General features: G+C 38.2%; 1 protein-coding gene across 3 annotated transcripts in view; it reads right to left on the bottom strand.

The window, feature by feature from the left end:
* LOC108120241 (RNA-binding protein MEX3B) overlaps window positions 1-15,582 on the bottom strand; it is a 37,817-nt gene that overhangs the window by 21,882 nt on the left and 353 nt on the right. For all 3 annotated transcript variants that reach the window (XM_070282324.1, XM_043213596.2, XM_017233788.3), the window contains exon 2: window positions 14,530-15,287. In XM_070282324.1, the coding sequence (XP_070138425.1) occupies window positions 14,530-14,956 (427 nt within the window). In that variant the 5' untranslated portion in view covers window positions 14,957-15,287. The remainder of the gene's footprint in view (window positions 1-14,529; window positions 15,288-15,582) is intronic.

Here is a 15,582-nt window from a genome sequence, read left to right as displayed (position 1 = left end):
TCGTCGCGACCATTCGCCTCCGTCTTCTAACGGACTCTGACGCTCGACTTATGATGTGCAACATGAGAAAGGATAAGCTTTTAACACCAAAAAGTGCTTCTACGGTGTTTAATATAACCGTAAGTCGATGGACAACTAGAAAAGCACTGGCTAGAATTGGATATGTCGCCTCTGTTAAAAAAAATAAACAAGCTCTATCCGAGAAAAATGTCAAGGCTCAGTTACGATTTGCAAGGACACACAAAAACTGGACTATAGAAGACTGGAAAAGTGTTATCTGGTCGGACGAATCCAAGTTTAACCGTCAACTCATATCAACTGGGGAGGTGATCCTGATCAAGAATATAAATACTTTCTAGGGTCGGAGATGTCTCCTTCACTGCGTCTCGAAACTTTGCACACATCCCCTTTCTATTGCACTCAGTATATAAGTCGGAACGACCGGGATCGGCCGACTATATCCTATAGCTGCCATATAACTGATTGACCGGAAATGGAATAACTTTGGTGTTTTTAAAGAGTTCAAATTTGACATGAGAGCTATTTTTGCAAAACATTACATGCCAAATTTCATAAGGATCGGTCGACTATATCTTATAGCTGCCATATCGACGCATTTCCGCGAAAGTATCGTATGTTGAAAAATCCAATTTTACAGGAGAAGCTTTTTTTTTATTTCATCTCTTACAAACAATAAGCAAAATCAAAAGATGTTTAAGCGATTAGAAACATTTGTTATTGTATTTCTTATTTTTGTGCATTTGAAGTATTTCCATGCAAAAAATTTGTATGGACATACGATAATTTCGCGCGCAGATTGAAAAGCACTGTAACGTACGATAAAATTGAAACTTAATTTTTATCGCAACTATAGGGTTTTCAGTTATAATATTTCACAGGGTAGTAAGACATTAGGTGCCTAACAATTTTTCATTCAAATCTCAATTTCGAAAAAAGGCGACTTACGATACTTTCGCGGAAATGCGTCGATATGACTGAACGATCCAAAATGACCCAACTTTCCTGTTTTTGAAGATAGAAAGCTTAGTACTGAAACTTAATACAGATTCTACTTTTGGTCAGTTGATCCAACCCACCAAATTTTAATTAGGATCGGCCGACTATGTCCTATAGCTGCCATATAACTGAACGATCGGAAATGGTATTTGGTAGAAATATGAACTTTCGTATTTTTGAAGATAGACTTTTGTTTGGGACTTTTGTTAGATTTTTTATTTTAGTTAATTAGTTTTATTATGATGTAATCATAAGGATCGGCCAACTGTATCCGATGTTTGCGATATATATCCGGTTTTAACTGCAAGGGTATATCAACTTCGGCTCCGCCCGAAGTTAGCTTTCCTTTCTTGTTTTCTACTGGCATTGAAAACTATCAATGACCAAACATTGGTGAATCCCGACGTAATCGTTATTATATCTATTTGTATATAAACAAATTACTAAAACAAAAAAAAAACAATTTATAAACAAGGGAACAGTTTGTTTATAATAATAAGCAAATTACTACGTAATATGTATGTATATATAATGTATATATGTATGTATAATATATTAATACATACATACAGACATAAGCATAAACGGCAGTTGCATAAACGCAAGTGCATATACATACTTACGTTTCACAAGGCAAGTGCATTCGCCCACGCATATACATACATTATAAATACATACGTTCCACAACACAAGTGCATTCGCTCGCACATAACTTCATACAAATAGACGTTCCACAATTCCGCTACGGTTCTGAGCACACAGTGGGACAAATCGTGTTCGCCGCGAGCAAATAAATTTGAGCGATACAATTTTGGCGCCAGAATTATTTACTTCGGGTTTTTCGGAACTTAATATAGGGGAGCTTAAACTTTTTTTTTAATAAAACCCAAACGGTTTGACTTTTCAACTAACTTTTTTTTTATTATCGAATTTGAACATATACATTTAATTATGAAATTCGATTTCTTCCGCATGACCACCGCGTGCACGTTTTACGAAGTCCAATCGTTGAACCCAACAGCAATTTTGCGTTCAATATTTTCTCTGAGCTCTTGCAACGTCGCCGGCTTATTGGCATACCCCAGTGGTCGGCACCCCAATACATTGATATGATTTTACCGCATTAGTGTTAGTAACGAATAGCAGAAAGTCGGCACCCCAATACATTGATATGATTTTACCGCATTAGTGTTAGTAACGAATAGCAGAAAGTAGGCTTTGAGCATGACATTTATACTGTGTGTGGCAGAGCTCGGGCAGAGAAATTTCCTATGCCCCCGGGATAGGGCCGTGCCGACCTCTGGCATAGACCAATGACTTCACGTAACCCCAACGAAAATAGTCTAGAGGTGTCAAATCACACGAGCGCGGCGGCCACTCGACCGGTCCATTTCGCGAAATAACACGCTTATAGAACTTAGTTTTCAATATTGCGATTGTAGCGTGTGCTGTGTGGCATGTAGCCCCTGTTGAAAGTAAATGTCGTCCACGTCCAATCCATCCAATTGCGGCGAACAAAAATGGTTTATCATATCGCGGTAGCGATTTCCATTCACAGTAACATGGCGATCGTTATCGTCGACGAAAAAATATGGCCCAATGATGCCGCCGGCATGTAATCCGCCTCACGAACCACGTATGGGTTGCTTCCTGCCCAGTAACGCATATTTTGCTTGTTGACAAATCCATTTAGCCAAAAGTGAGCCTCATCGCTGAAGATGATTTTTCGGTGAAAATCTGCATCATTTTCGAATGGCTCTTGAGCCCAATTCACGAATCGGCGTCGCTTCAAATGGTCAAACGGCTTTAGTTCTTGTGTCAGCTTGATCTTATATGGATGTAAGCCAAGATCTTTACGCAAAATTCGCCACAATGACGTCACAGAAAGACCCAATTGTTGCGAACGTTGTGTGAGCGACACATTCGCGTCTTCTTGAACTGAAGCGCTGGCGGCTGCGATGTTTTCATCACTTTGGGCACTTCTTGCTCTCACGGGCACCGGAACATTATGTAGCGAAAACGTAAATTTTGCCACTAGACGGTCGATTGTCGAACGGGCTAGCTTGTTAAATGGACCGTAAAATGGCCGTAATGCTCTTTAGCCTGTTTCCAAGGTGGATGATGACATGGTCCACGTGCGACATGGGAGCTTGAGGATTTGAAAATTTTGCAGATCAGCAGTGACCTTCAATGGACTGTTTCGGAGCTCGTAGCGACGATGCAGGCCAAAATTGAGCACGTCACGACCCTTCGCTCATCTCGAATTGCTGCCCACACCACCCTTGCAACGGAATGTAATTACGGATTTTGTATTACAACGGATGGAGTATTTGGCCATTTTTATGATTTATTTATTTTTTTTTTTAGTTTTATAAAGAATAATAACACCGAAGACCGCGCCGGTGTTGCACCAGCGGCGCCCCATTATTTTCATAATTTGGCGGCGGCGCGTCAAATAAGGCAAAAATCGGCGGCGGCGGCGGCGTGGCGCGGCAGCGTATATGTCTACTATGATGCACTGAATTTATTGGAAAACGATTTAATAACCGTCGCTTAATATTTCAGGCACACGTGAACGAGATTCTGGGCCTCAGTCTGTTGGAAAGTTGCTCAATTGCAGCTCTTCGAGGTCTTTCGGACAAATTCAATGCCTTATGCGAGCCTTAAAGAATTTGGTTTCGTTAAATCAGATCGCCAGCTGCATCATCGTCCAGGTTCTGCTTCAAGGCTAAGTGGGAGGAGAGTCAAAACTCCTCAGGTTCAGACGATATCCCTACTTGGGAGTCGATCGCCGAATTTTTGGAGCAGCGATGTAGGACGCTGGAGGCTTTGGAAGTGGCCATGGCTGCATACGCTCCAGGCGCTCACGTGGGAAGGCGTCAAGGTGCAAACAACAAAAGACCATCCTTTATTGTTACTAATTCGCTTCCCTCTGTCTGTACTTCATGCGGTCTCATGTAATGTCTGAATGCCCCGATTTCTGTCAATGCTCCCTGATATCCGCCTTGGTGAGACCAGGCGACTCGGTCTATGTCGGAAGTGTCTACAAACGGGACATCACATGCGTGAGTGCCTCGCCGCTAATTTCCCAGTTGTGGAAGGAGGCATCACAGCCTGCTGCATTTTCTGGAAACGCAGGCTTCTAGCGGCCAGTCTCTGGTTGGTCCTCCCACGTCAGCCATAGCCGCGTGCGCCGAGCCTGTAGCCTCTTTGCCGTCCACTGCTAATGCACTAGTTGCTCAAGGTCGCAGCGGCGATATATCTTTGCTTGCTATAGCGAACATTCTTGTTCGTAGTCGCGCTGGATTTCTTGTTCCATGCCGAGCTCTGTTGGATTCTCTATCGCAGGTGCAGTGATCACTTCCCGGCTGGCAAGTCAGCTGCAGCTCCGGAGGTAAAAATCATTCATGGCGGTGTCTGGTATTGGCGATACCGGTTTTGCGACAGTTCTAAGTTAAAATGCGGTTCTAAGTTGCTGGAAGAATCTTACTCCCAAGCCGATCGACAATTTCTCTCCCCCGAAAGGAAGCTCTGCCCTCAATTAAAGGAACCTTTATAAAGGAGGATTTGGAGTTGGGTCATATGTCTCCAGTCACTGCTGATGCGAGTGTCACTAGTAAGTACTTCCTGCTACACCATTGTGTTTTAAAGGAGGACAGTTCAACAACCAAGTTCAGGGTTGTTTTTGATGGATCTGCAGACACCACTTCTGAATATTCATTGAATGACGTGTTGATGTCTGGCCCAGTTATTCAGCCAAAGTTGCTGCATATTCTGTTAAGGTTTCCGATGCCATCGGGTGGCCAATACTGGAGATATTTGAAAAATGTATTGTTGCGTCAGGGTTTTTCCTGAGGACAGCTATTTTCAATGCATTCTTTGGCGGGATTCCACCCAGGATGAATTACAGGTTTTTAAGCTAGATACTGTCACCTATGGAACGAAGCCTGCCTCATTTTTATCAGTTCGGGCAATGCATCAGTTGGCAGAGAATTAGCAATTAATGTTTCCAAAGAGGGCCGGAATTCTGCGTCGCGACTTTTATGTGGATAATCTTTCCGGAGGCGACTCTATAGATTAAGCTATTAGCATAATGCAGCAAACATCCGGGATCCCTGCCAAAGGCCAACTTCGGTTAAGGAAGTGGTGCTCCAATGTTGCTGACGTGCTGGATAAGGTGCCTGAAGAAGATCGGGAGTCTTTCCTAAGGTTCGATGGCTCTTATTTCACAAAGACTCTGGGTCTTTCTTGGGATCCTGCAACTGACCACTTGCGTTTTTTCGTTTGAAGGGATTCAGTCAACCTTAAACCCACTAGGCGCATCGTTCTTTCTTCAGTCGCTCGGCTTTATGACCCATTAGGCCTTGTTGGTCCTGTAATTTCAAAGGCGAAGATCTTTCTTCAGAAGCTGTGCCGTGAGAAGTTGTTCTAGGATGAAAGTCTTCCTCAAGATCTTCACTGCGACTGGAATATGATTTCTAGCAGCTTTGCCCATGCGTAGCGCGCCGAATTCACTGGATGGGCGCTGACATCGAAATCGGAGATGGGCTTGCGTTTATGTCCTGTCCAAGGGCGCAGGATCTGCAAGCTATTTACCCTGTTCGAAGTCCCGAGTTGCGCCTTTAAAGACTGCTACGGTGCCAAAGCTGGAGTTATCGTTCCTAATTCGTTTCCAGCACTGCAGAGGGTATTCGCTTACTTATACAAGTTTTCTCAACGAATTCGCCACAACGGTGTCACGGCTAGCAATATCAAATCTGGAACACAGCTTTTATTGCGACTAGTGCAGCGTGTGCATTTTTGGGAGGACATAAAGGCGCTTTAAAATGGAAATAAGGTTGCGGTATCCAGTTCCATTGCGTCATCCTCTCCCTTCTTGGATAAATTTGGTCTGTTGCGCGTAGACGGTCGGCTAAAAAATTTATTGGATTTTGATAATCAGCATCCAATTATTCATCCAGCCATGCAGATACGCTGGCTTTAATTGTTGATTTTCATGAGCGGAAACTACATATGGAACCTTGCGCGCTGATGGCAATCATTCGGTCCCAATATTGCCCAATTGGGGGGAGAAAAACGGTGACGAAGGCAATACACGCATTGCATCCGATGCTTCCGGACTAAGCCTCGATTGTTTGGTTCGGTTGCAAAGAGTTAGCGTCTCCCAAGTCTTTGGAGTCACTGGTGTGGAATTTGGTTTTTTTTTTTTTGGGCCTTTTTATTATAAGGCGGAAGTGCGTAATAAGGCTCCAGTAAAATGTTACGTCAACGTTTTCATTTATATTGCTACCAAAGTCGTCCACCTGGAGCTTGTAAGGGATGGATCTGTCCACAATCTCTTTTCTACAGGGTTTGAAGCGGTTTAGATGCGCCCGCCGAAGGCCTCAACACTCGTATCTGAAATACATCGTTTTAATGAAATTAAATTTCCAGCATCTGAAAATGCTCAGATGCCGAGATGCTTGCAGAAATACAAAAAATTGTGCAGTTAGTTTTATATAATAAAGGAAGAATTAATTTATAAGTATAATTTACGGTCAAGTTCATGTAGCTGTCAAGTTCATGCTATAATGCAACGGTTGTAGGTAATTCTGTCGCAGCGCTGCCGGCACACTGACGGTGTGAGCACTCTCAATTTTTTTAGAAGCTCTCTCATTTGCTTCTATTACGCCTCATTTGACAGCCCAAACTTTTTTCATTTGACAGCCCAAACTTTCAACCAGAAAATTGGGAAAGACAGCCCAAACTTAAAAATCAAAATTTTTTCACAGAGAATATTGGGTGGGATAAAGTTTACAAAATAGACAGTGAAGCGCAGATTCCCATTTGTTTAAGAACTGTTGCTAGAAAAGCTTTCTTCAAAATAAAATACACTATTTATAATATATTTAACCAAAAACTAAATAAAAACTACGTTTTTTTCGCTCAGTGAATGCTCTGTTCTCATTGTTTTTGGCAATACACTCAAATTTTAGTGTTTTTGGAAAGAAACTGCTTTAAAAAAACTGAATAACAAAGTATTTTCCTATTGCTATCAAAAAGTCTATTTTTTACAAAGAGTGCTTCTTTTGATTTTGATGCTATCGTGCTTACCCAAACTTGGCTTAATTCCTCTGTCACTGATTATGAAACTTTTGCTCCCAAGTTTACTGTGTTTCGATTGGATCGTCTATCTTTTGAAGGTGGTGTTCTCATTGCTGTTAATAATGAGTACCCAAGTAAACTTATTCCTTTCTCGAATGATTTCGGAATAGAGTTCATTGCGGTGAAAATTTTAACTGGCTCGTCTCATATTATCCTGACCTATTCTTACATTCTATTCGATGGCTTAACTGATTTTGCCCTATTTCAACTTTTGCCAATTTATAACACTCTTGGCAGAATTCCGGACCTTAAATTTTCCAATGTGCCATCCTCTGTGAGTCATTCGGTCCTCGCCGCTATTGCTTCCTGAAGACTTTTACCATCATACACTATTAGCATCGGTGTTAATTGATGTGCATCAGAATGATACTGGCTTTAATGTTCAACCTCGTTTCGAATGCTTTAGAAAGACAGATTTTATTGCCCTTCGCAATCATTTGGCTGAATTTATTGAAATAATTCATAATGCTCTGAAAAAATTTGTTTCTGATATCCCATCATCATTGTCTACAAAACCACCTTGGTTTAAAAAACACTTTTCTCGTCTTAAAAACAGGAAATTTAGAGCTTACAATAGCAAAAGAGCTCAAATAGCAAAAAGTAGGCTGTGAGCATAACGTTTCACACATTTATACTGTGTGTGTGTGGCAGAGCTCGGGCAGAGATTTCGATTTTCGATTTCAGGATGTGTTCAAAGCTCTCTTAACAATAGATATCAAATTGTCTGCTGGACCTGATTATGTCCCTAGCTGTGTTTCAAGGCACCGCTCTGGTATCCTTTGCTATCCTCTTACTATCTTATTTAATTTTTCCTTGGACCTTGCATGTCTTCCCAAGCGATGGAATAAATCATTTATTATTCCGCTTCATAAGAAAGGCTCAAAATCACATGTTGAGAAAGGTAGAGAAACTGGTTACTACCCAACTGCAACATTTTTGCAACAAGCATCGCTCTACCACAACTAACCTTCACTGAATTCACTTCGATCATCCACAGAGGTTTTCTGAGCCGCATGCAAACTGCATGCAAACCGCATGTGCTATACACTGATTTTAGCAAAGCGTTCGATTATGTGAACCATCATCTCCTCCTTCATAAGCTGTATCTTATGGGGTTTCTCCACAAATCGTACAGTGGTTGACCTCCTATCTATCGAAACGCACGCAGCGTGAATCCAAAATTATGGAATCTCTTTCAGCTTAAAATTCCTTACTTTTAGTTATTATATCAAGAAAAGTGGGGGGCAAAGTCTCATTTTCCCTAACACGCGTGCATAGGGTAGGAAAATCTGCCGCAGCCCTGCCAGCACACTGACAGTGTGACCACTCTTAAATTTTTTTAGAAGCTCTCTCATTTGCTCTCATTTGACAACACAATTTAAAAATCAAAATTGTTCCACTGAGCAAAATTTTCTCAGAAATTGGGTTGGAAAAATTTTTCTCCAAAGAAAATATAGATATGGAAGCGTAGTTTTTTACTTGTTTAAAAACTGTTGGTAGCAAAGCTTTCTTTAAAAGAAAGTACAATATTTAAGTGCCCATTCCAACTTTTGAATTAACGAAATATGAAATAAAAGACGACGTTTTTTTCGCTCAATGAATGCTCTGTTCTTATTTTTTTTCTCTGCTACGCATTCACTCAAATTTTAAACATGTGTGCGTTTTGCCCCCCTCTGATCTAGAAAAACAGATCATTGTTAATAAATAAATAAAAAGTTTGTTTTGGTTAAGCACAGACCGATTTGCTTAAATGGTCCCAAAACAACAGTTATTCTTAAGCCAGGTACACACGATGCAAACAATTTGCAGCAAGTTGATTGCTGCAACTAAATTTGCTCGTATAAACACGAATGAAAACAATTTGCTGCAAACAAAGAACTTGCACTATCTTTATTGCGTCATTCGCTTGCTTGTTTGCATGTGCTGTTTGCTTTCAATCGCAATATTGCAGCAAGCAAAGCAACATTTGGGATCGCGAGAACACGATTTAATTAATTGAATTATATGAGAATCTGTGGTTCTCTATGTTTGGTTCATATCTCGTACTAAATATTTTTTACATTTTTTGTCCATTTTTCGTAATGGGATCCCTTGAAAATGGGTTCTTCCCATATGGGGTCCACTGCACTATAGGCCGGATGACCACTTTTTCTGGCCAAAAACCCATTTTTCAAAAGTTTTTATAATTAAGATTTTATGACAGAGGCACGATCCGTTAAGTTATCGGCTTTCAAAAACAGCTGTTCAGAGTGTCGTGATCACATGCGCTTGTTGTCGGAATTAAGAATCCGTTTAAAGCTAATAAAAAAAGGTACTAAACTTAGTAATTTATACAAAAGTTGTTATGGCATCGAAAGGAGAGGTTTGTACTACAGTGCCGCTCAACTGAATAGGTTTGACATTTGGTTAAGGTTTGAATCGTTGTAACTCTGTAACAAGAGCTCCGATTTTCTCGAAATAAGTTTCGATGTATAAAGAAATCTGTGTTTTATAAAATAGCAAGTTTCTGTTCTGTTCGTTTTGTTTTTATATTATTTTTATTAATTTTTTCAAAAATATAACAAAAAATGCCAATTTTTTTTGGGTCAACTAAATAGGTTTGATCACTAAAACTATTAAATTTATTCAAATTAAGGAACATTTCAAGGTACTACCTAACTTAAAAATTAAAATATATTGTTTTAGAATTATTCAGTACTTGGTATGCCCACCCACGTTCTTTATTACTTCAAAAATACGGTTTGGTAATGAATCATAATATTTTGTAATTTCATTAAGTGTAATTGTGGCCCAGGCTTCTTTAATTGCTTTAACTAAAGCTCCAGAATCACTAAATTGTCTTCCATCTTCGTAAACTCTTCTGGACAAAAGTCCCCACATGTTTTCCATAATGTTAATGTCGGGGGAGTAAGGCGGCCAATCGAGCAACTTGACGTTTTGGTCCTGAATCCATTGCTTTACAACCCGAGCGGTATGGATGGGCGCGTTGTCATGTTGGTACGTCCATGGAAGACGACCATAAATCTCAGAAATCTGAGGAAAAGCGTTTTGAAGTACTTTCTTGTAGTCATTTGCATTCATCTTTGAGGTGACAAACTGCAGCTCGCACGTTCCATAAAAAGATATGGCTCCCCATACCATTACTCCACCTTGACACGTGTGATGACGACTTAAAAAGCACTCTTCCTTTCTCAAATCGTGGAAATAATAGTTATACCCATCAGGTCCATCGAGGTTGAACTTCTTTTCGTCGGAGAAGATCACCGTCTTCCACTCCTTGTTCCACGTCATGTGCGCTTTTGCAAATTGAAGTCGTGCACTCTTACGAGCATCGTTAAGAGGTGGTTTTTTTTTTATTTTTAGTCTCTTCAAATGTTTTGCACTTCTAATAATTCGCTTAAGGGGGAAGATACAATTAAAAATTTATTTTTTTCAAAAATTTTTTTTTTGTCCTAATGTACTCTAAATATGTCTAGGAATAAGCCTTTAAAAGCATAAAGCCGTCCGGTACTTATTTTCCAAGTAATACGCAATTTAGTGAGTGCGTGTCAGTGGTAAACTTTAGTGAGTGGTAAACTTTAAACGCTTCTACTGAAAAGTCGTGTTTTCAAAGTCGCCGTGCAATGTACAGGTCAGAGATTTCATTTTAATCGAATGCGGTTTTTTGCTTTATATTTGAAATTAAATTCTCCACAACATGAATGAAAGGATTTTTCATATTTATTTGTTATAACATGTTTTTTTGACGAACAAAGTCGAAAAAAAGTGTGTTTTTTTTAAACATTTTTTTCAGTTTCAAATTTTTTCATGGAAAAACCCTTTTTTTTTACATATGAAATAATTCATGTTGTGCGCTGTACCTCTAAGTTTAATGCCCAGTTGTTGTTTTTTGTTTTAGACGTGATCCTGGGCCTGGAGACTGCACGGCGCAAAGTTTATCCCCCAAAACACGACTCTACATTATTGATCATAAATGGGCTTAATTACAATATTTTTCGAAAAACTTGACTGATTTTCATTGCCCAATAATTTCCTAATAACATGCAAAAAGAATCGCTAAGATTCATTCAATTCCCTACTTGCAATCCACTCCCAAAGATAGGCCTCATTTTAGGCCTTTTAATTGTATTTCCCCCCTTAACCGTTGCCACACTTGCATTTACACCGCATTGTTCTTTTATTTTACGCGCAGATAGGTGGGAGTTTGATGCAGTACGCAGAATAAGTCGCCTCTCTGATGCTGTCGTTGCGTATTTTTTCCCGCCTTTCATTTTTTTTCCATAGTCTGCTTTATTACGAATAAAATTACTCACAACGTTTTGACTTCGGCCGATTTTCTTAGCTATTTCATTATGTTTTAAGCCGATATCAATATAGCCTTTTATTTGACTTTTTTCAAAATCGGTTAACCGCTTTGCACGGCCCATTTTACAAAATATTGGTGAACAGTGATAACAATTTTGTAATGCAATTGAATTCAAGTCGTTTCAATCCCGCAGTTAAATACAAAGTGAAGTCAAAGCTTTCAAACCTAATCAGATGAGCCAAAAAAAGCGCGCGCATTTACAGAATTTCAATATCAAAGCAAAATTCCAAATAACCGTTGACTTTTTCCCGCTACTTTTTTCTTGCAAATAATGAGTAAATGAATGAAGAATAAAATTAAAAATTAAATAGAAAAAAAAAACCAATTGGAACAAAGATATAGTGAAAAATGTAAGAACGATTTTTCAAACCTATTCAGTTGAACGGCACTGTATATGTTTTCGATTCTCAAATGTTGGATTATTTGTGATTGTCCCTGTAATTGAGTGTTTTTAACAGAGCTTTTGTGCGTGTTAATCAATAACAAAAACTAATATTTAGTTAGAGATATAAACGGTCTTTTAGCCAGTTTTACCTTAATATTTATACTGGGTTGGAGGTAATTCAATTCTTGTTCATATGAATGTAATATTAAAGTGCCCTTTTACGCACTTTTTGCGTAATTCACTTTTTAAGGTCACAACCTCAGGCTCGCCAACATGGAGATGTTCGATGTTTGGAGATCTGCTGCGACCAAATGTGCGAAAGAGAAAAAGCATGCGAGAAATAGCTGGTTTTATATTTGAAGCCGAGAAAAAGCATGCGAAAAAAAGGAGTCGAAGCAACAGTTTAAAGGACGTATTCCACAGATCATTGAATACATCAGACCCTATAAAATCATCGGTTAACCTAGCCAACCGTATCAAACCCAAAACAGATTGCTTCTTCCAAAACAAGTATTAGAATTGTTCGAAGGAGCGCTGATGATCAGTTTGAAAATATTGTAGACGATCCACTTTAGTTAAGGGATATGGAGCTTGAGACCGAAGAAGATGTTGATTAGGTGCGCATGGGAAACAGTTTAGAATATTTTACCTTTCAGGCCTTTTTAATATTAATTACTTTAAACGGTTTGGGCGTTGAAAACTTGCCCATAGTTCCTGCCAGAAAGTGTCGGTGACACGCCTTTTTTAAGGGGTTATATACCCTTTTGAGCGAAAGAATTGAAGGAACTTTGGATTTTTATTTCAGGTGTGTAGCAATTATTTTATGACACTGAAGTTAATTTTCATTGATAGTACATGTTTTTATCGAAACAACAAGGAACCCTTTTTTTTTATAGCGGCTTGCGGTGACCACGATAGAAGTCCAGCAAGTCAACCGAAATCAAAAACCAAATATTTTTTATTAGTATAGTATTATTTCAAGTTCGTGAGCGATTATTTTCAAGAATATTTGGTTTTTTCTGCATACAGTAAACATTTTTCCAATTTTTTATCTGCGATATCAAAATGGGCGCAAAAAACTGAATCGTTCACGAAATCGGCACCATCATTACGAATAATTTAAAAAAAAATTTAAGAAGATCGATCAAGTAGTTCTTGTGCAATCGTGGTCACAGCGAAGGCACTTTTGGAAAAACACGACTTTGAGATAATCGCATTCAAAGTTGCTTGACGCTGTCTGCAGCCGTGACGAACCGCGCCTCAAAACGCTGTTTTTCTATTATTCGAATCTCTATGAAAATTTGGGAAAATATTCTCTAGGGGATATACTTTAGGATTCAGCAAAAAAAAATTTTTCGTTTTTTTTAAAGAAAAAAAAGGTATATAATCCCTTAAGTACCTTAGATTATGAAAAACCAAAATAATTAATATTATTGTTTTTTTTTAAGTTATTTTGTTTTTTTGATCTACCTTTATATAACTTTGGAAGACATAAAATTTAGTTCCGCCCAGAGGGGGCGGTGCCACGCCTATTTTCTAAAAATATGTTCCTTAGCTTACTAAGAACCCAAATCAAACAAGAAAGGAAAGCTAACTTCGGGCGAAGCTGAAGTTTATATACCCTTGCAGTTAAAACCGGATATATATCGCAAACATCGGATATAGTTGGCCGATCCTTATGATTACATCATAATAAAACTATTTAACTAAAATACAAAATCTAAAAAAAGTCCCAAACTTCTATCTTCAAAAATACGAAAGTTGATATTTCTACCAAATACAATTTCCGATCGTTCAGTTATATGGCAGCTATGGAATATAAGCGGCCGATCCTAATAAAATTTGGTAGGTTGGATCAACTGACCAAAAATAGAATCTGTATCAAATTCCAGCTTTCTATCTTTAAAAACACGAAAGATGGGTCATTTCCGATCGTTCAGTTATATGGCAGCTATAGGATATAGTCGGCCGATCCTTGTGAAATTTGGCATGTTCTATTATTTTGTCAAAAAAAATCTTTCACGTAAAATATGTACTATCTAACTCTAAAAAAACCAAAGATATACCATTTCCAATCAATCAGTTATATGGCAGCTATAGGATATAGTTGGCCGATCCCGGCAGTTCCGGCTTATATACTGCGGGCAAAGAAAAGAAGAGAAGAAAAAAGAAGGGTGCAAAGTTTCAAGGCGATAGCTTTAAAACTGAGAAACTAGTTTGCCTAGAAACAGACAGACGGACATGCTCATATCAACTCAGTAAGTGATCCTGATCAAGAATATATATACTTTATAGGGTCGGAAACGTCTCTTTCTCTGCACACGTTGCACACTTTTGAGCAAAATTATAATACCCTCAGCAAGGGTATAAAAAACAACATGGAATGCGCTTGCTTCGTTCTTGATATATTAATTTTCGCCAGAAGAAGTGGTCGAAATTCCCATAGTTGTATGACCAGGCAAGTTGATCCAAATGATTTTACAGTTGAGTCAGAAGAAAAGCAATAAAATTTGGTATTTGCGAGGTGTTTTTGGGTAATTTACGGTAATTTTTTGTAATCAAATGTAATATATAATTTTATTTATTAACTTTATGTTTCTAGCTTGAAATTACTCACCTTGTCTACCAACAATTTCGGCAACATGTTCTGAACTGGGAACTGGAACGCATTCGGTCATATTTTGAGACTTTTTTGACCGATCATCTAAAGAAACAGCAATGGCGGTATTGGCTAATAAAAGTCCATTATGTGTCAATGGTTTTGAAAATGCAGACACATTAATATTACTTAAATCAAAGTTATTTTGTGCTCCTAAAGGTAAAGATATCGATTCAGAGGGTTGTGTGTAACATGGCTGACTGTCCTTTAAGCCGACTAATGAAAGCTCCAAAGCCAATTGCAGTGTCCGTGGATCCTCTGATAGGGGTAGCGTATTATGAGCTTTTGATTTGTCAATAATTTGATGACTTTGTAAAGTATTCATTTTCAAAATGGTTTCTTTAGAGCTGTCATTTAAAATATTTGATGATACTTGTGCAGACATAATTATAATATTCTGCTTTTAACGCGAAAAGATATATCCGTTTTAATAGGATATTTAAAAACGTTTTTAATTCTACTAAATTTTCGAAACGAGGAGATAATTTTCAAAAGATCCTTAGTTAAAGAAAGTGACAATGAAACTACTGCCCAAATTCTGATTCTCAATATCGTTTTCAATAGATGTAGTATTTATATATGCATAAGTATATGTAGGGCGAATATAATTTTAGTTAGTTAAATAAAAAAAACTTATTTGAATTATTTTGTTGACTAAATCCATTCTGTGCAGTATGTTATTCTTGCTTTTGTGTTTTGGTTCCTTGGTCGATTTTCTGTAATATATAAAAAAAAACACCAAAGTAGGTTGGTATACACACATCCACATTCATGAGAGTGATTATTAATACATCTGTGCATAGGTACGATTCGTCTTCGTATACATACAAATGTGCACCTATAGAATTATTGAACACTTTCTTAAGAAACTTAAGTATAAAATAATTTTGCGCTACCAATTTTTTAATAGTAATTTTAACAGTTCATTTTTGATATACTTCAGGATTAAGTAAAAAAACGAATATTGTATGTACTGTATGTACTTATAACTACCCTAGATAACAATCTACT

This window comes from Drosophila bipectinata, chromosome 4, assembly GCF_030179905.1.
Source record: "Drosophila bipectinata strain 14024-0381.07 chromosome 4, DbipHiC1v2, whole genome shotgun sequence".
Taxonomy (NCBI): domain Eukaryota; kingdom Metazoa; phylum Arthropoda; class Insecta; order Diptera; family Drosophilidae; genus Drosophila; species Drosophila bipectinata.
The sequence above is the reverse complement of the archived record's forward strand: the minus strand, read 5'-3'. Positions and strand labels throughout refer to the sequence as shown.